The following is a 26,014-nucleotide window of genomic DNA, read 5'->3' as shown; positions in this document are numbered from 1 at the left end:
GTAATGGGGCATGCGCCCATGGCGCACACCCCACAGCACAGCACGTACATGAGCCCCATTACTTCTAATGGAGTTTGAGCATATGCGTTTTTTGGTTTACGTGAGGGGGTCTGGAATGGATCCCTGCGTAAGGTGCGCTGGACTATCATTCAAGGATAGATGACAGTAGAAATAATTCCAGATGTCTCCCATCTAGTCTAAAACTTTCTCCTGCTGCTTTCTCCATCCCTTTCACTCCTGCCTGCTATCAATACTCCCAAATTTTATTTTATTTTTTTATTTATTATTTTATTTATATGTTGTCTGTCTCCAAGGTTGGCCCAAGAAGGCTCACAAAAGATACTTTACAAATAGTGCAATTTTAAAAACATTGTATCAATATAACAAATTAAAATATAAAATCATTAAAAACATACAAAAGCAAACAAGCCAATAAGAAGCCTCCCTGGGCACAGTTACATATTAAAAGCCTGCTTGAAGAGAAAAGTTTTTGCCTGCTGTTGAAAGGGCAGCAGGGAGGACATATGTCTAGCCTCTTGCAAGAGAGAGTTCCAAAAGATGGGAGCAGCCACTGAAAAGGCTCTCTCTCATATCCTCACCAAGCAAGTCTGTGATGGTAGCAGGATGGAAAGGAAGCCTTTCCCTGAAGATCTTGGGAGTCCTGCCAGGTTTATATGAGGACTTTTAAATAGTCTGGACCTAGGCTGTATAGGGTTTTATAGGCCATAACCAGCACTATGAATGGTGCCCAGAAATGAACTGGAAACCAGTAAAGTTGTTTTAACAAACTTCAAACTGAGAATTCTACATGCTGCAATGCATCTCAGGCATTATGTGTTTATTGCTTGGGAAAACTGGGTTAGGATAAGGGAACCTCACTCAGGGCTACAGATTATAGGGGCGATACATAACAGGATCCCCCTTTTATGCTTTTCTAAAAGATTCTGATGAGAACAGCAGTGACAGAGCAAAAGAGGGTTAACCTCATAGAATCAGAGTTGGAAGAGACCACAAGGGCTATCCAGTCCAACCCCCTGCCACCAGGAACTCTCAAACAAAGCATCCCTGACAGATGGCCATCCAGCCTCTGTTTAAAGACTTTCAAAGAAGGAGACTCTACCACTCTCCAAAGGAGTGTGCTCCACTGTTGAACAGCTTTCACTGTCAGGAAGTTCCTCCTAATGTTGAGGTGGAATCTCTTTTCCTATACTGTAGCTTGCATCCATTGTTTCAGGTCCTAATTTCCTAAGTCTCTCCTCATAGGACATGGTTTCCAGACCCTTCACCATTTTGGTGGCCCTCTTCTGGACACGCTCCAGCTTCTCAACATCCTTTTTGAATTGTGGTGCCTAGAACTGGACACAGTATTCCAGGTAACACCTCTTTCTCCATGCATCTTTGAACTACAACTGACATCATTAAAACCTGACCCAAATTTCCAGCACATTACAATGTTAGAATATATTAATTGTTCTAACAAGAATAATTGTGATTATGTTCCCTTTAAAGCCTACTTTTCTGGAGTTAACTTAAGGGAATCTTCCTTTGCTGTACTCAAGAATGGCTGAGTTATGGGATAAATTACACTTTGGATCAAGTGTCTCCTCATGCCTCCCCCCCCCCCCCCACACACACACACACATACACTTTTCAGGGTTTTCTTTTTGAATGGCAAACATTCATTAAATCAATTTTAAAAGTCAGACAGAGCATCTAAAATTCCCAAACACATAAAGAGCTGGCTTCATAAAAATAAGCTAACAAAAACCATTGTGAGTTACAGCATTACAACGATCATCAAGATAACATTAACAAAGGACATCTTGTATTTAAACAGTGAAACTTTTCTTGAATAAATAAACCTGATATTACATACCAATGGAACCCAATATGTGTAAAGTGCACCAAGCCTCATTTCAGGAACAAATTGAGAACAGGCCAGAAATAAGAAGTAGAGATTGAAGAAGTACTTGAATTGATTGAAAAGTACCTAAGGAAAAAAAGGGAGGCACAGTAAGTTATGGGTGGGTGGGGGGAGACATGTGAAAGATCTCATCTAAGCTAATGTGATTAAAGAAATTTTTTAAGTTGTCTACAAAAGATAAAACGATTTCTTACAAAATCATATTCCTTCTAATGAAGGGAAATGTCTGCTTAAGTTGTGTTGCAGTGAAACAATAAAATATTCTTCCTCTGCAAAAATGGAAACTTTTATTGAGAAAAGCCTCATCAGTAAAGAACATTAATACAAAGACATTTGCTTTAGCAATTTTGAGCAGGTTGATTTTTGGAGGACTAATGTTTTTAGGATCCAGTTCATTTTATATACAATAACGAACTGAATTGGCATATAAATAAATAAAATACTTTCAGCATTCAAGACATGAAATATTAGCATACCTTCCAAATGTCTAAATAAGGCAGGGGCAGACCAAGGAGATTATCACATTAGGAACAGGGCGTCATTGTCCCATCCCTATCCCGTCCTTCCCACCTGATTGTGAGAAGGACTTTCACAAATGACCCAGCATTAACCCAGCAGGGAAGTGTGAGTGAAAGTAATTGCACAAATCACTTTCACTTGCAAGCATGATGAACCCATCATTCAGCCACCCAGGAAGCATGAATAAAAGTGATAGCACAAATCACTTTCACATGAAAGCAGGCTGGAAGCACTTTCAGCCGTCATTTCCAGTCTTTTGTAATAACAGAAGAACTCGTTAGTACATTTGGCCCTTCCCTTATGTGGGGGATCTATCCCATATCCCCCCACGTAAGGGGAATTCCACATATGCTCGCACCACATTGAAAACAATGGGGCACGTCCGTGTGGCAGGACACTGTGCACACGCCACAGGAACATGCACCATATGTGCTATGGATGTGTGCACCATATGCACTGTACAATGACGACTGAAAGCAGTTTTCAGCCCGCTTTCATGTGAAAGTGATTTGCGCTATCACTTTCTCTTGGGTAACAGACAGGATAAGGACAAGGGGGCGATCCCGTCCCTATCCCATCACTATGTGAAAATCTCCCAAGTAATCGTCTGCCATCCCAGTTTCTCATCTCCTTTTAAAATGTCCCAATTTCTTTCTCTCTTTTCCTCTTTCCTGGTGGTTCTAAGCTTATTTCAGTTCAAAGTGCACATGTAGTTCGCACTCAGTTGACACAGGACGAAAAAGTGGGAAGAGAAGTCTTGCCCTTCTCAATAGGTTCAAGCAAAAATGTGTATGCATAAACACAGGAGATAATTTATTGTTGCTACACCCTTTTGACCACACATGTTCTGTCTTTCATCTGTGAAATGTCAGAGGGCATGTATTAATAGGGGGGAAAGGATGAAAATTCCTCTTAAAAAGTAATATACTTACCCCTGGTAAAAAAGTAAAGAAGTTGTATTTCTGGTTGTTGATGACATTGCGTGGGTACCTCTGGTCTCTTTTTTCTGGATGGCCAAGCCAAACTGTTCGAGGCCTCGGGTCTCTTCTTCCACAACATCTTAGGCACTCACAACACCTGTTAAAAACATGAATTTAAACATTTTGCTATTTTGGGGGGGGGGGGGAAAATAACAGAACAGATCTCTGAGGTATGGTGTCAAATAACTTCAGAGTTTGTTTGGAAATGTGTAGGTGAGATATAAACACTTCTAACAATAGTAACAGCTATTCCAAATCCCACTGCTTCTAAACCTACATTGTCCTTTAAATATTATGGCTAATAGATATGCAAGACCTATGCTCTAGAAACATGTCTAATTTAAAGCCACTGAAGTCACCACATCTTGTGACAGCAAATCTCATGCATTTATAATGGACTGTGTGAAAGATTACTTTCTTTCTTCTTTGGTCAGAATCAATTACCATGAGAGGCCAGACTGCTGCTCATGAGCCACATGAAGCCATTTGACATACAGTCGGCCCTTCTTATACACGGATTTTTTATACACGGATTTAAGCATACATGGTTTGAAAATGTTCCAACAAAGTATAAATTTACCTTGATGTTCCATTTTTTATTAGGGACACCATTTTGCTATGTCATTATACTTAATGAGACTTGAGCATGCATGGATTTTGTTATACACGGGGATCTTGGAACCAAACCCCAGCGTATAACAAGGATCCACTGTATAATGTGTGACTTCTTGGTTGAGCTTCTTTTTACGTTACAATACATATAAAAGGTAAATTAAAAAAAATAAAGTTTATAATTATTTACTGGGTATGAACTGAGGGTCCACTAGATTAAAATGTAAATTTAATGTTTTTGGTGAGTAATTTAAATCCTAATTTTAATGTTAGATTTGGGTAAGAGATTAAAGATATTTTGGATTAAGAGTAATAATAAAAATATTATAAAACTGTTTTGTAAGGTGCTATCTGTATAAAATATCTTAAATTTTATTGGTTTACATATTCTGACCATGTTCTGACTGGATATTTATCAAAACAAATAAATATAATTAAAAATGACTGGTTTTACCCTTTTATTTTTAGCAATGTCATTTAATGTTAATGAAATGCAAATTTGCATATTTTTCTTAGATGTTCCCATAGTTCATTACTATATTACCACACAATTATTACAGTTAAAACACTGAATCATAGAATCATGGAGTTGAAAGAGACCACAAGAGCCATCTAGTCCAACCCCCTGCTATGGAGGAAATCACAATCAAAGCATCCCCGACAGATGGCCATCCAGCTTCTGTTTAAAAACCGCCAAAGAAGGAGACGCCACCAATCTCTGAGGGAGTGTGTTCCACTGTTGTACAGCTCTTAATGTCCCAAAATTCCTCCTAATGTTAAGATGGAATCTCTTTTCCTATAGCTTGCATATAGCTTTGGCTTTTCCTATAGCTTCTGTGTTGTAGTCTCTGGAGCAGCAGAAAACAAGTTTGTTCCATCCTCAATATGACACCCCTTCAAATACTTAAATGAGGCTATCATATCACCTCTTAACCTTCTCTTCTCCAGGCTAAATCTTCATTCCCACTATGTTCGTCATGATCAAATCTCTCTGTGGCATTTCATCCCTAATGCCATTCACACCAGGGGGTTAGTGGTGGCAATAGGGATAAAATGCCATGAGAGATTTGATAGTGGCAGGAGGGGGGGAGGAAGAGGAGGGAGGGGGGAAAAGGAGGATGCAGTGATGCAGCAGGTTTGGGGGAGAGGAAGACGAGGGAGGATGAAAACATGGCGGATGTGCCAGATTATTTTGAAAATGGGGGCACCTCCATTTTCAAAATGATCCACATGATCCGGATGGATCCAGTAGTGAGTTCTCACTACAAATATCTGGATCATTGCAGCACTGTGAAAAAGACAGGGTAGGTGACCTGGTGCAAAATGAACTGGGTCAAGTGGGGTTTTTTTGGCAGGTCCCCTAGAAACTGCATCAAGTGCAGTCAAGGGAAGTGTGAATGGGCCCAAAGTCCAGTGCTGCATGCAAAGATCTGTGGGTAGAGGCACCATCCCAATACTGGTATTAGATAAACAATAGAACAGAACAACTTGCACCTGCACACATATCCTAAATCAACACATAGAACCATTTTTATGACAAAGCAATAGCACTCCAGTTTTTCACACATCACATTAGCAGAACAAGATAAAATGGCATCATTCACATAAACACGTCACAGAAAAGGTACAACTGTCACAAGAATATTTCACTTGGGACACCCTTAGGCTCAAGGACTAGGAATTTCTCCTTGAAATAGCAACCACTGTAAATTTCAAATTCAATTTTTCCTCTGAGGTAAGTAATAATAATAATAATAATAATAATAATAATAATAATAATAATTTGTATACCGCCCTATGGGAAACCAATCCGGGCAGTTGACAACAGTAAAATATAAAATATAACAATTAAAAATACTTTATCCCTCCCCCCCTTAAGACAGTATTAAACAGTATAACATATTAAAAACACAATATCAAAGCATAAAAACAACAATTAAAAACTAAAAACCCTGATATCCCTCTGTTGATCCTCAACCATCACTAAGATGGGGCCACGGGAGGAATGAGGGAATCAGGGAACCTGGGCCGGGATGGTTAATCTGGAAAGGCCTGCCGGAAGAGATCCGTCTTGACCGCTTTTTTAAAGCTGTCTAATGACGTTATCTGACGGATCTCATTCGGCAGGTCATTCCAGAGTTTGGGGGCAACAGCAGAGAACGCCCTCTGGGAGGTCGCCGCAAGCCTAGATTTTAAAGGCTGCAGTAAGTTCCTCCCAGAGGACCGGAGAGCGTGGGGAGGATTGTACGGGAGGAGGCGGTCCCTGAGATAGCTTGGACCCAAGCCATTTAGGGCTTTAAAGGTGATAACCAACACCTTGACTGGGCCTGGAAGCTGATAGGCAGCCAGTGGAGGGACTTTAATACCGGAGTAATGTGGTCCCTCCTAGATGTTCCTGAGACAAGCCTGGCCACCATGTTTTGAACCAGCTGTAATTTCCGAGTCAAGCACAGGGGTAGCCCCATGTAGAGTGCATTACAGAAGTCAAGGCGTGAGGCTACCAGCGCGTGCACAACCGTCTCGAGATCCCTTACTTCCAGAAAAGGGCGCAGCTGGCGTATCAGCCGAAGCTGATAACAGGCACTCCTGACCGTTGCATTTACCTGATTTGTCATCAGGAGCGACGAGTCGAGGAGCACCCCCAGACTGCGAACACAGTCACTGGAGGAGAGTGTGACCCCATCCAGGACTGGAGGTTGCAACCCAATTCTTGGTTTCGGGGCCGCTACCATGAGCACCTCCGTCTTGTCTGGATTCAGTTTCAATCTGTTTTTCCTCATCCAGCCCATTACCGCCTGAAGACATTAATTGAGAGAAGAGATGCCATCGGAATTCGAGGCCGACGAACGAGATACGGAGAAATAGATTTGGGTGTCATCAGCGTACTGATAACACCCAGCACCATGACTCCGTATTATCTCACCCAGCGGCTTCATATAGATGTTAAATAACATCGGGGACAAAATAGCCCCCTGAGGAACCCCACAAGTGAGGTACCTCTTACTGGAGCTACAGTCCCCGAGTAGCACCCTCTGAGACCTGCCCGAGAGGAAGGACCGGAACCACTGCAAAGCAGTGCCCCCGATACCTAACCCCCTCAGGCGGTCCAAGAGGATGCCGTCATCTATAGTATCAAAAGCCGCTGAGAGGTCTAAGAGCACCAACAGGGTCACACTCCCCCTGTCAATGCTCAGACGCAGATTGTCGGTCAAGGCAGCCATGGCAGTCTCAACCCCAAAGCCTGTCCTAAAGCCGGTTTGAAATGGGTCTAGATAATCGGTTTCATCCAAGACAGCTTGGAGCTGAAGGGCAACCGCAATAAGACAATACAGACTAGTCTTTAGAAACACATGCCACTACAGGCTGGTATTTAATTGAAGGAAACTCATCCTGTTGTTGTGTGCCTTCACGTCATTCACAACTTATAGCAAACCTAAGGCAAACCTGACTTTATAGATCACAAAAAGTTATGGTTGCTTCTAAAGGTCATAGGAGTGCTACTACATCTGACAGTCCTAATGAGAAATCTGTACTCAGGACAAGAGACTACCATCAGAACAGAATTTGCAGAATTTGGAAAAGGAGTCAGGCAAAGATGTATTATTCCATTACCATACTTAGAATCATAGAATCAATTTTCCATGTAATTTTGTTCAGCTAGACCAGTAATGCAGCTACCCATTTCAGATATTCTTGAACTGTAAATAATTTGCTTTACAGCACTTTGGAAAAGTGAGCCAAAAGGATTTACAGTAAAACACAAATTTATAACACTGTAACTTATGTTCATATTACCAGTAACTGCTTATTTTTTTTAAAATACAGATGTAGCCCCTCCTTTTAAAGGAATTCAAAGAGTAGTGCAAAGTTGCACTTTGTCACTGGGTTACTACTGATAAGGACAGTGGATCCCAACTCTTAGTACTGCCTTCAGTCAACAGAATAAAGTACACAACAGTAACTGTAAGTTACTATTGTTTAATGACTAAAGTAAAACCCATTCATAATGGCCAGTTTTTCAACCTGACAGCATTCTAAGACCCAGAAAAGGGTAGTTAATTTCAAGCACTTCTCCTTAATCCTAAAGCCATCATCTTCTGTCACACTTGTCCTATCAATCATACTTAAAGTAAAATAAAATGAAATAAACTAAAAGCTAAGAGTTGCAGTCCCGTGTACAGAGACAGGAAAGTAAAATCCTACATAAAACATATGCCTTAGTTAGTAAATATATACTGGACTGGATGGAGAACTACAATTCTCTATACATTTGTCTGTGCGTAAATAGAACTGATGTCACTTCAGTGTGAAAACCAATAGGATCAGGCTTCAATCCTAGGTATTTCTAATGAGACAGCAATTTAACTTCAGGGAAGGAAATAGTGAGTAATTGTGTGCAGAATCCAGCTGGTGGTGTTTTTCTTTAAATGGTATCCGTTTGTATGAACTTCCCACAGCTTAGAAAAATTACTTTCTTTGGACTACCACACCCAGAAATCTCCCAACCAACATGGACCTGGTGGGTGTAGATGGTTGTAAATGAAGGGGGGGGGGAGGAAATATCCTAGAATCATAGAGTCGGAAGAGACTACAAGGGCAATCCAGTCCAACCCCCTGCCATGCAGGAAATCTCAATCAAAGCATCCCCAACAGATGGCCATCCAGCCTCTATTTAAAAACCTCTAAGGAAGGAGACTCCATTACACTCCGAGGGAGTTTGTTCCACTGTCGAACAGACCATACTGTCAGGAAGTTCCTCCTAATGTTGAGGTGAATCTCTTTTCCTGCAGTTTGCATACATTGCTCAAGGTCCTAGTCTCTGGAAAACAAGCTTGCTCCCTCCTCAATATGACATCCCTTCAAGTATTTAAACAGGGCTATCATATCACCTCTTCACCTTCTTTTCTCCAGACTAAACATCCCCAGCTCCCTAAGGCGTTCCTCATAGGACATGGTTTCCAGACCCTTCACCATTTTGGTTACCCTCCTTTGGACATGCTCCAGTTTCTCAACATCCTTTTTAAATTGTGGTGTCCAGAACTGGACACAATATTCTAGGTGGGGCCTGACCAGAGCAGAACAGAGTGGGACTATTACTTCCCTTGATCTAGACACTATACTTCTATTGATGCAGCCTAAAATTGCATTGGCCTTGTTAGCTGCTGCATCGCACTCTTGACTCATGTTCAATTTGTGGTCTCCTTACATAAACTTCATACTCTCCAAGATTTCACAAATGACAACAGAAAAACATGAGGCCAAGCAACTTCAGAATGTGGTCAAGATGAGGAAGAGCACACAAGCTAGGAGATGTGCAGAAGTTTGGTTTTGCCTGAGCTTACTGGAAAGGCAACACTCTGCCCTCTTCTCTCATCTCCCCCTTATGAGTTTATCATAACTCATAACTGGCAGCAATTGAAGCAAGTCAAGGAAACAGGGAGAAAGTGGGAGGAAGAGAAGAGAAACTGGGACATTTTAAAAGCAGCTGAAAAAGTGGGAGGACAGAAGATTAATTTGGACTGTCCTTCCTAAATCAGGACAGTTGGAATGTATAGAATTACCTTAAGCTACAGCCAGTGTTGCCAATTTCTGGGGAATTTCTTGGTTTCGAGGTAATAAAAAGCCTTTCTGTTTATTTTACATGTACAAAGTTTTTTGGGGGAATTTCCAGGGAATCAGCCCTTCCCCCCAAAAATGGCCCAAAATATCTTTCCCCTCCTCAAAAATGGCTGACATACCTCCCATCCCGGAAACCCCCACCTCCTTTTGCCTTCCCATAGTGCCTTGTGGCAAATCTGACCCGGAAGTCCCGCCTCTGATCCGGAAGTCCCACCCAATTCTGGGGAATTAAGAGGCATTCCGGGGAGCCAATCAGGGGATTCCCTTCAAGGGTGATTGGCAACACTGGTTACATCCACAAGGAGGAAGTAGCAGTGGTAGATGTTGCAGCAAAAATAACTAAGAGTTTTGCAACAATGTAATATTTTATTTGGCATAAACTTTTGTTAGCTTATGTCCTCAAGAGTTCAAAAGATCATTAAGGTGTTGATACATTTTACATGTTTGTTCCTCCATTTCTGCACTTTCCCTAGCATGTGTATAAATGACAAATGAAGCTACACTCCACATCAGGTGCCCTTTCAAGCTGCACATTTATAGCACCTTGATTCCACTTTAACTGCTATAGTGGTATCCTAGAAATCCTTGGATTTGTAGTTTCATGAAGTATTTACAATTTTCTGCCAGAGAGTTTCCAGGATTCCACAGAATTAAGTCTTAGAAGTTAAAGTTAAATCAAAGTGCGATAAGTGTGTGAAAGGAAGTGGGCTGCAACCTGAAAGTCATTATGCAGATCTTTAAGAAAATTATTGTTGTTATTATTATTATTATTGTCATAATACTAATAATAACCATATTTATTATTAGCCTACCTCTACCTGCGGATCGAGGTGGATTACAGTAAAAAAATAGTAAAATGCATAATACAGTAAATCATAAAATATCACAATCTCCCCCAGCCCACCACCAACATAAAATATAACATTTAGTTACAACTCAAAAACAATAAAGTTACAAGTTCAAGTTAAAATGAGTTAAAACAGTTAAAAGATAGGCGGACAATATAAATAGGCATGAGCAGATGGGGTGGTCTTATAATTTTGGGAGGAGAGTCAGTCAGTCAGGGAAGGCTTGCTGGAAGAGATCTGTCTTGACTGCCTTCTTGAAGGCATCAAGGGTGGTAATCATTCAATTTCCCCCCAAAATTGGGACTCAAAGTGGCTACAAAGGAGCCGCAAGAGGCCTATTCACACATCACAATTCTAGCACTATGATTCCACTTTAACTGCCATGCTATTATCCAATGGAATCCTGGGATCTGCATTTTGAAAAGGGGTATTTAGAATTCTAAGCCAGAAAGCTCTAGTGCTGCATGAAACTACCAATCCCAGGATTTTCTTAGGCTGCAGTCACACCAGTTAAAGTGGAATCATGGTGCAATAAATGTGTAGTGTGAAAGAAACCAAGACTGTTGATTTTCTTGTCACAGAATTCTAGAATCTTAAAACTGGAAGGAACCACATGTGTTTTCCTCCACCATCCCCTTTCCATTTCAGTTACCCAAGATCTGCATACCAACATTTTCTGCAGTTAAATAAAAGATGACTCAAGGCTGTTAGAGAGGTGTGATCAGAGGGGTGGGAAGAGGAAATGTGTGTGCTCCATTTGGAATGACATTGGTCAGAAGGGGAAGAAGATCAGAGGGGGAAGAGTGAAAAATAGTAAAAACAAATGCAGTAGTCAGGCAGGGAAGAGGAAGGGGATGGATGGATGACCCAGTTGAACACCTCATGGCTGACAATATACTGAGGTTTGGATTGTTTTTGTTAAAAAGCAACACAGACCAAGTTTGCTGTAACCAGCCAGTCATATCCACCATATACTGGCCCTGCTCTGACAGCCACTATGGAACCACCTCTGAAAACAGGCCACACATCAGGTTTATCTGAATTTTTAAGGAAATTTCAGGATAAAAGTGGGATTTCTAAACTCAGCCTAAAGCCCTCTGAACCACCAGTCCCACAACTTCCCTGTGTATCCTCATGAACATTGTGTGATCACAACAACTATGGGGTGAGTGTTTTTGTTTGGGGTTTGTTTGTTTTGACAGTGTAAACATGCCCCTAGTCCAGTGTCTCCTGCCATGCAGGAATACACAACTACAGCACATCCAAAAGATGTTCTTCCTTTAAACTGTGGAGTAAAGAACTCCACAGAAGGAAAGTCCACCACGTTTATTCCACTGCTGTGAGGCAACTTATTCCACTGCTGACCAGTTGTTACAACAAAGAAGCTCTTCCTAATCTTTAGGTGGAATCTCTTTTGTTAAACTTTTCTTAGGATCCACACCTGCACTTTAATTGATTTCTCAAAATCAGGTCAGTAAAGTGCTTTTTAACAAGTTTAAAAAGATCAAGAAGGAAGAATAGTTGAGGCACATGTCATTAAACTGGGCATACAAAGACATGTTTGTCATTTATGTAATAAAGCTAGAGGAGGCTGACTAAAACAGTAGCTTACTCAGTTAGTTTCCCTCGAGTAACAATTCTTGCCTATTCAGCTGATTTGGATAGGTAATAACTTAAAATGATGAGAAGCAAACTCATTTCTGTTTAAGGAAAAGCTAAGTAGAGGACTCTTCCCTGATTTGAACACTGCAAAACAGGAAATACTTTGTGGAGTGGCAAATTATGGGGAAGGTAGTTTTGTTTTTGTTTTTTAAATAAGGTGTCACATTTCTTGCTTTCTACTGTACAAATATGCATAATATAAATCTTATCTGCTAAGGAAATTCTTTTAGAAGAACATCCCTCCTTCTCCAAAAGAGCAGCCAGTAGAAATTCCAGTTACTTACATGAAATATGCTGGGAAATGTTAGCTTGGGATAAAATCAAAACACTCCAAAGGCAACAAAAAGATTAACTTTCAGAAGCTGGACATTGGGATACCAGGTTTGAAATCTCCACTCAGCCATGAAAACCCACTGGATGATCTTGAGAGGAAAGAAAAGACAACTCCCCTCTGAAATACCCATGGTAGGTTTGGAGTAGGGTTGCCAAATTACTTGAAGGCAACAAAGTGTTCAGACACCCTGTTGAGGACAAATGCAAGATAATTTCCATCTTGGATCAATACTCTCAACTGGAAAGATTTCAGTAGGAAATATTTAATGAAAACCAATAGATAAAAACCTTTCTAAAAATCAGTTTTGGACAGATTCCCAGGTTTTGGTCTCTAGTAAGGAAGTCCCTAAGGGGCTGCAAAGATGCTGCAATTTTCAGGGTTGGAAGGGATCTTGGCAACCATGTAGTCCAACCCACTACTCAAAGGAAAATCTATAACCTAAAACAGAATTATGAAATCATAAAAAGATGGCCTTATGCAGGGATGTAGCCAGGGGGGGGGATCCGGGGGTCCGGACCCCCCCTTCCATTAGAAAAATGAATGGTGTGTGCTGCTGCGCCGCCGCACTCAAGCCCCATTATAATGGTGGCACTTAGTCTGGACCCCCCCCCCCCCTCAAATCCTAGCTACGTCCCTGCCTTATGTCCTTTGTATAATTGGCTCCAGTGATGGAGAGTCCACCACTTCCTGAAGGAGAATATTCTATAGTCAAACAACTCTTATTGTTGGAATGTTTAAGAAAAATCAGCTACTCTGCCATTTTTATCCATTATCAGAGATTCAGCACTGTATCTCCATAGCTTCCAGTGTTGCCAATTTCTGGGGAATTCCCCAGAATCTGGAGAATTTAATTAATTTGCTCCTTTGAAACCTGCTTGGGAGCACTAGAAAGCCCACCATACCAGTTCTTCAGTGCTATGGATGCTGCAGTGGACAGCGGTAGATGAAAAAGTCCCAATTCTGCAGGCAGTGCAGGAGAATATGTGAAATCCAGTGCAAGTTACAAGAAACATAGTTACATAGGCCTGTTACAGACAGCCAAAATAAAGCTGCTTCGAGTCACAGTGGAGGTATGGTGTTTCAATGATGCATGCATCCTAAGACTCCAGAAGCCACACCAAAGCCATGCTCCAGTCCTTAGGAGGACATTTTGGCATTATTCCTAGAAAGATGGCAGAAATGTACTTCCCTTTCTTCCCAAACCACCCCCCTCCATTCCAAAACACACACGACACACATTTGGGCATTGAACAAGACTTTATTTAACATTGCCTCTTGCATATTTCAGAGGCTTATGAACAAACAGTGAGTGCATGCCTCACAAGCTGGCTAATATCAATATCACCATCTTCATCTTCATCTTCTGTTAAAAGTGATGAAGGCCTTGAGTTCTGGTCCCCACAGCACACTCCAGCTCCCAGAATTCCACAGCCTCGAGCTATAAAAGAGTCAGGGCTTGGGTTCTGGTCCCCACAGCACACTGCAGCTCCCAGAATTCCACAGCCTTGAGCTATAAAAGAATCAGGGCTTGGGTTCTGGTCCTCACAGCACACTCCAACTCCCAGAATTCCACAGCCTTGAGTCAGAAAAGAGTTAAAGCATTGCCAGCCAAACTGGGTTATTTCTCCAGTGTGGCTGCAGCGTGATGGTGCCACTCCCATCCCTTCCTCCCTCCTGGGCTCCCTTTTGCCTAGTGCCTCCCTCTCAGCCCCCCCATGGCCCCCACGAGTCCTGGCTTCCCTCTTGTTGGGAAATGCAGGCCTGGCCAAGGAGGGAGTTGGGCACACAACAACAACAGCAGCATCATCAGCAGAGGCGGAAGGGGGGAGGAAGAGAAAAAAGAAAGGAAGGAGAAAGAAGGAAAGGAGGAGAAAGAAGAAGAATAGGGGAAAAGATAAAAAGAGGAGGAGGGGGAAGAGGAAGAGGAGAAGAAAAAGAATAGGAGGAGGAGGAGGAGGAGGAGGAGGAGGAGAAAGAACAAGAGAAAGAGGGGAGAAATGAAGAGGAGGAAAAGAAAGAACAAGAGAAAAGGGGCAAAAAAAGAAGAGGAAGTACCTTGCCGGTAAAGCCCTCTCCATGCTGCTCAGCCTTGGGGCCGCGCGGGAAGGAAAGAGAAGCTCCTCCTCTGGAGGCTGGCTGGCCAATGGGAGAGTGGAGCTGGAGCAGCCCCACCCCCTGCTAGCTTTCACAGGCTCCTGCAGCAGGGGTAGGCTGTCCAGCCATTGGCCAGCCAGCCTGAAGGGCAGGACCCCCTGCTCAGCCCTGCGCACGCCCACACAAAAGCGCGCAGGGCAGCCCAGGGCGCAAAATGGAAGCGCTGGAGGGCTGCAAAGGCCGCAGCAGGAGCGGCTGCAAGAGTGGCCACGTTGGTGGCAGACTGGCAGTCAGCAGCAATAACTGCAGAGTGGCTGCAGCTGCTGCTGCTGAGGCAGAGACCAACTCAATCCGGGGCAAACCCGGGGAGGGGCAAAAACGTGACGGGACCGTGCAAGGGGGCCAAAAAACGGGAAAGTCCCGCCCCCAGGCGGGATATGGCATCCCTAACTGGAGTCAAACTCCAACACTCAACCCACATTGTTATAGGTTTGCTCTTATAACTTATCAACTGAATTATCCTTTTTTTTTTTTACTTTCCTGCCAAGGTTTGCTTCAGGAGATCAAATTATAGTTTTGAAAAACAGAATATGCATGAGCTTTAATAATACAAGCAGAGAAGCAAGCTAAACAAAACTGCTGTTAACTATAGTTTCCCATGGATAAAGCTGGATTCTAAATGCTTGGTTCTGAATCTGTTTTAGAAACCGTTTGGAAATAAGCTATAGTGAACATAGAGGTTCCTGGCTTATGTACATACACATAAAGTTTGTGCTCATCTTAGTTTATTATTACAATTTAACAATCCATACACCACCATTACCTTCATCACATGCTAAAAGGGCAGTTTTCCAAACAATTTAAAATGAAACAATGCAGCAGAAAGGCAGACAAGGCCTGGTGTATTATAGCCCAAAATGTTCATAGGTTTAACCATATTTAAAAGTTGTGAAATAAAGCAAAGAGATACTTCATGGGAGAGAAATGACACTCCTATAAATATGTTTAAGCATGACTGATTCTCTCTTCCTCTGGGCAATATTTTTCTATGATAGTTTATGTTGTCTGCAGACTCTCTCTGTGAGTGCATGCGTGTGTTTAACAGCTCTGACTTATCTAGCAACAGGGTCAAAGATTGGTGGAGAACTGTTTCATTTTGCATAGCTGTGGATATAATTTTTTCTGAACTGTAAAATATATTATGGGTGCAATTCACAGATCGGTCAGGATTACCATTGGCTTTGCTCGGATGCCTTTAGCAGTAGCAGGACTTTCAGGTATTTAGCAGACAATGCATTTCCTGACAAAAAACTTAAAATAACAGAAAAAGCTTCACTTGCTTAATTTCTGCTTCTATAAGCACAGATGATTTGTGCTTTCAGGCTTTCCCAATTCATGGGGAGAAATAGTTCTTAAAGGTAAATGGCATGTTATTTACTTCTTTTTTCATGATAGCTGTAGAGGGATGCAAATACAGAGAAAGGGCCACATATAGCCACAAATTAAAGGTTCCCTACCTTTGGTAGTGATAAATGGAAATGAAACAAAGTAGCTCTGTGTCAAACTGTCTACTTCCATAACTTGATCTTAACACCTATCCAGCCTGCCTGTTCCCAATGCAGCTTTTTAATCTTTCCATCTCTTTAAAAGGTGTAGCACTGCTTATTTTTCTCCTGATCCACTTTGCTTTGAAAATCTACAATGATATATGTGTATCATGCCACAGTGTCTCCATAGGTAAGCCTCCCAATGCTAACCCACCCAAGTCTATCTTTGTAAGCTACACAGCTACCCCATCAACACAGTCATTTCTATGTTGTTTGAGAATGGATGATCAGCAGGGATGTGTCCAGCTGTTTCCTTCTAGCTGGCTGCACCATGACAGACATCCACAGTGAACTTTAAGGGTCTTTGTGATGTCCTTGCAGCATGTGCAGGAAAATAGCTGGACACATCCCTGCTGGTCTCCCCATTTCCAAACAATGTGAAAATTGTGGTAGGGGGGACTTTTTCTTATAAAGTAGGATTGGGAGTGGGCTTCAGTTGTTCAATGGTTGGAATAGAATTCCAGCTTCCACAATGACAAGAAAAATGAATTGCAATGGTGCATGTGTGACTTAGGTCATTTTAATTAACATGATACCAGCCATGATCTTTCTTTGCTGTAAATAGCTTCTGCATCCCTTAATCACCAATAAAATCATATTCTAGACTAAGGAGTTTTCTCCAGTCTTATTATCATACAAATATCTTGGGGAATTGTGGAGTCTGAGAAAATATCACAAGGCATGACCTGTTGGAAGGGATCCCAAGGGCCATCTAGCTCAACCCCCTTGCTTGATTTTGGCTTGATCCAGTCAAAATTAAGCACATAGATGTTCACATACATGCTGAACATTCGCTTTGATGAAATAATATGGGCCTAAGCACAGACCCGTCTTTAGCCATTTTTACTCCCAAGTAAGACCACTGAATTAAATGGACTTTACTTCTAATTAAAACTTCAGGATAGCAGCCTGAAAGCACTTAATAGGCTGTGTCAATTGTGGTGAAAACCTCTTACTGGACTTACTGGGTTCTGAAAATGTCTTTTGCACATCTAAACATGACATTCTTCCCCACTATACCACACTACCTATGAATTTAGGATGGGCTGTGATGATAAATTATTGTTTCTACCACATTACTGAGCTGGGGAGAAGAGTCCAGCAAAGGACTCTTTTGACTTTCCCTCAAGTATTTCACAGAAGAAAACAACATTTTTGTTGTGGCCAAGCAACATCAGAGTATGATCAAAATGGGAAGTTACTAGTAAGGAAGAATGCTCAAGCTAACAGAGGCTGCAGCAATTAGTTTTTCCCTGAGTCTATTGAGAAGAGCAATATTCCACACACACCTCCTCCTTGCCTGGCTGAGTTTCTTAAATATAAACTAGTTTTGCTCACTGAATGCAATATCCAGCAACCAAAGTAAGCTGAGGACAAGGGGGAAAGTAAGAGAAAAAGAAAACTGGACATTTTAAAATGGCTGAAAAAGTGAGACAGCAGAGGACCGCTCCTGCCAAATTAGGACAGTTAGTGGCTATGCTTCAAGCTACTCTTACAAGATGAGCCAATGTTGTTTAGCTGTTAAGAGTGCTGGACTAGGATTTTTGAAATCTAGGTTCTAGTCCAACACATTTAACAGTGAAACAGTCTTATAGGAGTAGCTTGGAGTATACCCATCAACTGTCCTACTCTATTACGAAACTCACTGGTTATAACTTCTCCCAGGATTGTTCTAAAGATGAAACTGAGGAAGAAAAAAGGCACATAAAACACCATGAAGTCACTGGGGGAAGGGCACAATATAAAAAGTAATGGTAAATAAACATGACTGCAATGGAAAGGAAGATTTTTTTATATACTACTATACATCAAGAATGGATAAGAACATGCAAAGTCCCGATTAATCTCCTTACTAAGGGATACAGGAAGCTGCCATATACTGACATGTAACACTCGTCCTTCAAATGCAGTATATTCAATAAGGATTGGCAAGTGTTTCTAGCAGGATTCCTTTCTAACCCTATCTGGATAGACTGAGGTTGAACCAGGGACCTTTGGCATGCAAGTAGGGTTGCCATAAGTCAGGACCTCCAAACTGGGACAAATGTAGGACAAGTGTAGGACAAAATTTTCAAATGTAGGGCAATTTTTATAAAAATGGAGGACACACGAAAAAATGGCTGCTTTTTAAAAAAATGTTAACATAAATGCATGTTTCTTAGACATGATCAAAATGGAGGACATTTGGGCATTATTCCTAGACAGATGGAACAAATGTACTTCCCTTTCTGGCCAAACCATCCCCCTCCCCATCCCAAAACACAGGACAGCACATTTTGGCATTGAACATGGCTTTACTTAACATGGTAATCTCTTGCATATTTCAGAGGCTTATTGCATAACCAAACTCATTGCGTTTCACACTGAACATGGGTTCACATAGCTATGCATACTGAATATGTCAAGGTGGTTTAACAAGAAGTGATTTGCCCTCAGTTTCATGTGTCTTGCACCAACTATACTTCTCAGAAGTGTGCAAGGGACTTTGGTTTTCCGTCACTGCGCATGAGTTTGTAAAAATCACCTCAGAGGCTTGCGATAATCAATACCACACCAACCACCATCATCATCACCAGTATCATTGTTAAAGCAAACCTGTACAAATGGAATGGAATCCCCTCTCCTCCTCCCCTCTTCTTCCTCCTTCCATCCCTCCTCCTTTCTTCCTCCGTTCTTCTCCTCCTTCATCCTTCCTCCTCCTCCTCCTCCTCACGCTCCTTCCCGCCCCCTCTTCTTCCCCTTCATCCCTCCTCCTTTTCTTCCTCCTTCATCCTTCCTCCTCCTTCATCCCTCCTCCTCCTCCTCCTCCTCCTCCTCCTTCCCTCCTTCATCCTCCTCCTCGTCCTCCTCCTCTTCCCTCCTCCTTCATCTATCCGCCCCCTCTTCTTCCTCCTTCATCCCCTCCCTTTCTTCCTCCCGTCATCCTTTCATCCTCCCCCTCTTCTCTTCCTCTTCTCCCTCCTCTTCTCCTCCTTCATCCTTTCCTCCCTTCATCCTTCACCCTCCTCCTCTTCTTCCTCCTCTCCCCTCTCCCTCCTCCTCTCCCTCTCCTCCTCCTTCTTCTCCTCCCCCTCCTTCTTCCTCCTTCATCCTCCCTCCTTTCTTCCTCTCCTCTTCATCCCCTCCTCCTCCTCTTCTCCTCCTTCATCCCTCCTTCCTCCTCCTCCCTCCTTCCTCCTTCCTCCCTCCTCCTGCCGCCGCCTTGACGCTCCCCCTCCGCGCACTCCAGTGGCAGAGGCAGGCAGCCACCCGCCTCCTCCCCGCCTTCTAGCCCCGCACGCAAGCAGAGGCAAGTGTGCACTGCCACCGGCCAGCCAGGACCAAGACAAGCGCCCAGCGCACACGGCGGAGGTGGAAGAGGAGGTGGGTGGCTGCTGCCTGCCGCTTCCGGTCGCGGACGGGAGCGAGCAGGCAGGCCCCTCCTCCTCCTCTGCCTCCGCCTGCCTTGGTGCGCTCCCCGTCCACGCACCGAAAGCAGGCAGGCAGCAGCCACCCACCTCCTCTCCACATCCGCCTCGCGCGTTGGCGCTTGTCTGGCCCTGGATGGCCGGCGGCCAGCGCACACTTGCCCCGCTTGCGCGCGGGGCTAGAAAGGCGGAGGAGGAGGAGGCAGTAAATGGCCGGCCGGCTGCATGAGCAGCCGCGGCCATACAGGGCACGCGGGGGGCAGAGGAGGTGGAGAGGAGGTGAGTGGCTGCGGGCGGGGCAGTCCCCCCCTTGCCGGGAAACCGGACCGGACCAGCCAGGACCCCCAAAAGCGGGATGGGCCCACCTACAGGTGGGGATATGGGCATCCCTACATGCAAGGCAGGTTTTCTTTCCATTGAGTTACAGCCTTGCTCATTTGTTGCAATTCATTTTTGCTTATTAATAAGCAATTCTCATTCAATGGAGGTGTGTGCCTGTGTGAAACCACTGAGCTCACCCAGTTTGTTGAGATAGATCCTCATCCCTGTTTAACAGTTATTATGTATTGTATGATGAAGCAAAAAGAAGTAAGGACTCCAAATCAGCTCTTTTTTGAACTACACTGACATTCTTTTAGGTTCTCTTCAGTACTTTCTCTTCCTTTCTTAACTAGGTAAATAAAGCTGAATTTGAGGAGCGATAAGGAGCGGTTATCTAAGCATGTCCTTAAACATTCCTGAAATGTCACATTTATTTTTTCTTTCCCTTCCTAGTGTAAAGCTCTGTAACAACTGCATTGTTTAAATTTACACATACAAACCAGTAGCCTCCAGAATGACAGATTGTGACTTTTCAGCCTGGCTACCACAAATAACAATTTTTATGGCAATTCAAAGCTGTCGTAGTCCTAAACAGCAACATTTCCAACATTTGGACAAACAGGGAAACTTGGGCAGTTTACAGACCGCCCCTTTCCCTGCCAGATCAGGGGCCTCAGCTGCCACAGCGGCAGCCTCTGAGGCCCCGATCCTCCACTTTCCAGGCCACTTCCCTGCGGCCTGGAAAGGGGTGTCCTGGGGCTTGAGCCCCAAGGACACCCCGACAGCGCCGGGGAAAAACAGAAAGGGGCCGCCGGCCCCTTCTCTTTTGTATCGTTAGCCAGCCATCTAAAGGCTGTCCCAGAGACACAAACCTGGAAGGAGCTCCATTTCAGAGCTCCTTGTGGCGCCTTGGAAAGGGCGCCCCAGGTGCCCACGCGTTGCCAGGACGTCACTTCATGTGCCGCTCCATTTGGAGCAGCACGTCGTGACATCCCAATGGTGGCACCCATGTAGAATGTGCTGCCATTTTGTACATACTAGGTACATACTAGGTGTAGGCGTCCGGAAAGGACGCCCTTTCCTAACCCTAACGTACCTAGTACGTACTTTTTGCATGTCTGGAACGCGCCTGTGCTAGGTAAACCATGCCTTATACATCCCTGAAGAGTAAAAAGGGGATTTAGTAGGAATTCTATGTACTTAAAAAGGCACATGAGCGCATATTTACCGGTATTATCCACAGAGAAGAAAAAAGCAGATCCACAGATAATGTACAGTACTGGACATCAGATGAATTCTTAATGAAAATATATTGAAATCCTATATGTTACTCAAAAGTAAATCCTGCTGAATTCATTGGGATGTGTTTCCTAGTGGGTATTAGTATTACAGCATAACACATTTTTCAATTTATCCATCAGTCTGTAAGTTCATACTGTGTCTTCAAATCCTATGGAATCCTGTGGGACTACCTCTCAGGTAAAATCTGCATATTTTTACATACTAAAAAAACCAGGAAGGTACTTTGCTTTTAATTTGTTTATTTACATTATTTGTTTGTGTCTTTAAGTATTAATACAAAGACAAAATGCAACATTCTTAAGCACAGATTTCCAGTCCATTGATTTTAAATAAAGGAAACAAACAACACTGGTGAACATTATCCGAATACTAGTCATTCCAGAACAAAACAAACAGATACCTCACTTTGAAAAATCCCTTTCAGCTATAAAACTATATTTTGCTGTTATAAAGTTACTAATTTCATCATTATGAGGACATCTTGATTCTAAAGCAAGACAAACATTCCAACAAGGAGGAGAATGCGAATTTCCCATGTGAGGCAACAGAGACTTTAGAAGTTGTTAACGAATTAATAAGCATTCTTAAACAGTCTCATTTATGCACATTTATATACTGTAATGAAAACTCGTTTTAGAACAGATCCTTTGTGTTTACAACCTGTGATCTGTTCAATGCAGAATACTACAAATTCCCATATGATTTGATCTTTTTACAGTACATCTCCCTCTCATGTTCTAAGCCTATCTCTACCCATAAGCAAGTCACCTGTCAACTCTGAATACTCAAATGTTTTGCCAGTTCCTTCCTCTGAAATATAGCCTACAACACCTGGTATTGGCAATATTCCACAGTTGCCTATCACCACAGGCAGACATACAGACCTGGAACTACCTAGCATATAAGTACACTGTTCAGAGATAAAAAATCCCTTATTGTGTCACATTTATGTTAGATCAAAGCTGGCTGCAGATGTTTCAAAGGGAATGGGCTAATTTATGGAGGATAGGCTATTAGTGAATGCTAGTCCTGATAGATATGAACCATGAAAGAAATATATACATTCAACCCAGACAATGAAGAATTGAAATAAAGAGTTCTTTGATCAGAATGGTGAAACAGTCAAGAAATAAGAAGACTACAATGGGAAGGGCAGCTATGAAGGAACTAGTTAAGATCCCAACAGAGTAAATACATACAACTGAACATACAATCAGAATTATTCAAGCCACAGTATTCCCCATTGTCATGAATGGATGCGAGAGCAGACACTGAAAAAAGCAGACAATAAGAAAATCAACTCATTTGAGATAATTGCTGAAGAAGAGTGCTGAGGAACCATGGACAAATAGAGGATCCTAACAAATGAAGCCAGAACTCTCCCTGGAACCAAGATGATGGAATTGAGGCTGCCATATTTTGACACATCATGAAAGACATGACTCACTAGAAAAGACAATAATGCTAAAAAAGGTGAAGGGCAGTAGAAAGAGAGGAAGGCTGCACATAAATGGCTAGACTCAACTAGAGGAGTCATGGGCATGAACTCCAAGACTTAAGCAAGCATTGAAGAATAGTGGCACTTGGAGATATCAAATTTACAGGCTCAAATAAAGAGGAGACAAGCTCCACGTGCTAAAAATGGTCAACTGTTTATTAATGTTTAAAAAGCCCAATGTATTTTGACCACACTAGGCCTTCTTCAGGGGCCTTCAAAAGAATTCACAAGCAGTTGTAAACACTCCAAAAAATACAGGACCATAAAGAGAATAGAAATATCCCTATGGTCTTGTATTTGGAGTGTTTACAACTCCAGTGAATTCTTTTTGAAGGCCCCTGAAGAAAGCTTAGTGTGGTTGAAACATTTTGGGCTTTTTAAACACTAATAAACAGTTGACCATCTTTTAATACATGGAGCTTTTCTCCCCTTTGTTGGGCTAGATGCTTTCAGTTCCTTACTTATACAGTGGTGCCTCGGGTTACGAAATATTCGTTCCGCCGCCGCTTTCGTAACCCGAAAAGCATTCGCAAGCCGAAATGCCATAGGCGCTAATGGGGAAAAGCCGCGATTTCGTGCGAAAAAGCCGAAAAAAGCACCAAAATTTTTTCGTATACCCGAAAAAACATTCGAACCCGGAACAATTATTTCCTATGGGATTTTTTCGATCCTCCCGGAAATTTCGTAACCTGGGTATTTCGTATCCGGGGTACCACTGTACTCATCCACAGATCGCCATGAGACAGGGCAGACTTGAGAGCAGCAAACAACAACAGTCCTAATATGTACTCCCCCCCCCCCCCAAAACCATATGCCATGGACCACGAAGCCTAAAAGGTGCTATTTCTAGCTTGTGTGTTTTCTCATAGTTCCAGCCATCGTCTGCTATGAGAAACAATACTATTAGACAGGCCTTGGGCTTGTTTGTGTGTACCTTCAAATTGTTTACACCATGTTGTCGTCAGCCCTTTAGGCACACATCTCTGTTACTTCATATGCCTTTCTCGTTAGAAAGTTAATAGCAGCTGTGAGGGAGATTTAAATCAGGGAAATAATTTTAGGAGAAAGAGTTTAAACTTCTGGTCTAATTTGCATCCAGCTGCTGCTTTTTACATTGAGACAGAGAGAGATAAGAGACCCCTATCAAATCATTCTTCTGTATTGGCTTTGTGTCCAAGTTTGCAAAAAGAGCAAAATGAACTATTAATCTCTGGCTGGCTGGCTGCAACAATAATTGATATAAAAGATTACTGTGGAGAAATTGAATCTTTCATTGGAGTTGGGAGAAAAGAGCCTCCAACTCACCTTTTTCCATGACACACTGTGTAGCTACTGCCATCTCTTCCATGCCTCTACAGCTGTACTAATTTACAATTCAAAAACACAACAAATGGAAAGGGCTCTGTGTATAGGTAGACTTGTCACCACCATGAGGACTAACATTGGCAAGGTGTTTGACCAGCTTTCACCACCCTGGTGTTTATTTCTCCATATTTAGTTAGGGAACATTCACCTTAGCATCAGTTTGATAGGACTGCTCTGATATGTTCAGCTGCCTTTCACCAAATCAGATCATTTGTCCATCATGTCACCCAGAAACACCTGTTCCACCTAACCATCACGCTCAACCAGTGTTATTTTCTAGTCTAGCTGCTGGATATCCTTTTAATGTATTAATTAATTAATTAATTAATTAATTAAAGAGATTCTGGAATGGAACCTGGGAAGACTCAATGCCTGCAAAGAAGCTGTTGTATACTACTGAGCTCTGGGCCTTCCTAGAACCTGCACAAAAGTTATTTTGAATGTATTATTCCTTTTCAGAATAATGTCTTTAAATGTGATTCCCAAACTGTGGCTGTGATTCTGGATTCTTTGCTCATTAGGCTGCTAGAAGCCTGACTTGAAAACCTTTCTGTAAAAGCTATAAAACAAATGCTGAAAACAGGACAGGGCAGAGTCTAAAAGGTGTGTGTGATTCCTAAATGAGGGGCTGTAAACAATATAGTTGGGCCCAGAACAAAGACCACATGCCCAGCCTTTGAAGCATACTAAACTAAACAGAGCTTATCAGCCATCCACATTCAGGATCAATAACCTCATATTTCCAAAAAAAATTTTTACATATCTGCAAACTCAGGATTAGCTTGGTATCTTTGGTAGAGTGTTTGCTCCGGAAGGTATCAGTGCTGCTGGGTTAACAGAAAGGCATACTTGTTGTTACATGCCTTCAAGTCAACACTGATTTAGGATGACCCATCATAGAGTTTTCTTGGCAAGAATTATTCAGAGGAAGTTTACCATTACCTTCTGCTAAGGCTTAGAGAATGTGACTAGCCCAAAGTCACTGTGGTTTTTTATGGCTGACTGAGGATTCAGACTTTGCCTCTGAAAAGACTCAAACCTTATACCATGATGGCTCTGTAATCCCAAGATTTATAGATCTGTAAATAACAACAAAAATTAGAAAGATGGTTGAAAGGTGGTGGTTCCTCATTAAAAGAGGTTCAGTACCTTGGATAACTTCTTTCAAGTTTGAACTAAAATCTGAAGCAAATTCATTAGCCTATTGACATGGAAATCATCAGCCATCAATGTTACCTGACCTTTTCTTTTTCCTCTCAGATATCCCATTCCCATTCCCATCTAACTATCCTTCTCCAAGTACAGTATTCAAGTTTCCCTTCCATCTAAGTGTTGGCATTTTGGTTCCTCTCCACCACCACCACTACCAGTCTATCATTACTATTGGGCTCATTCTTGAAGTGACTCCATCCTCCACGTATGCTTTTTTCCTTACAGTTTTATCTTCCTCTTACCAGTAGTTGTGTTGCTGTTTTAGGTAGTCTCCAGAAGCATAGGGAAAACTGAAACTGCAGGACTGGAAAGAATTACATATAGCTTACATTGTAAAGTCAGAGTTCAGAAAAGTTACAGTTTTGGATTGTTAGTATGCAAAGAGATCTTTCAGCACCTTTGAGATTAAATGAAAGATAGAAGATGGTAGCATGAGCTTTTGTAGACTTGAGTCTACTTCCTCAGATGCATTTGGTGGAGTGCAAGGCCCAGGGACAGACCTACATAGCAGTTTGTGTGTGAAAGAATGTCCATAGGAATGCAAAACTTTATGGGTGTGGAGATGAGTTGACAAGTTTCATTTTAATGATGGTCGTTGGGGGACAAGGCAAGAATGTTGCCTATAGCCAAGGTTAGTAGATAACAATATGAATGAATACTGGATGTAGTGTGCGAGCCAAAAAGATGCAATGAAGTGGTCAAGAGAACTC

General features: G+C 42.4%; 1 protein-coding gene across 1 annotated transcript in view; it reads right to left on the bottom strand.

The window, feature by feature from the left end:
• Window positions 1-26,014, bottom strand: part of ATP9A (ATPase phospholipid transporting 9A (putative)) — a 125,987-nt gene that overhangs the window by 93,434 nt on the left and 6,539 nt on the right. The window contains exons 2-3 of the mRNA XM_042464011.1: window positions 3,376-3,520; window positions 1,877-1,990 (exon numbers count right to left, since the gene is read on the bottom strand). Of these exons, the coding sequence (XP_042319945.1) occupies window positions 1,877-1,990; window positions 3,376-3,520 (259 nt within the window). The remainder of the gene's footprint in view (window positions 1-1,876; window positions 1,991-3,375; window positions 3,521-26,014) is intronic.

The sequence above is a fragment of the Sceloporus undulatus genome, chromosome 4 (assembly GCF_019175285.1).
Source record: "Sceloporus undulatus isolate JIND9_A2432 ecotype Alabama chromosome 4, SceUnd_v1.1, whole genome shotgun sequence".
NCBI lineage: Eukaryota > Metazoa > Chordata > Lepidosauria > Squamata > Phrynosomatidae > Sceloporus > Sceloporus undulatus.
This window is presented reverse-complemented; position numbering and strand designations above follow the sequence as displayed.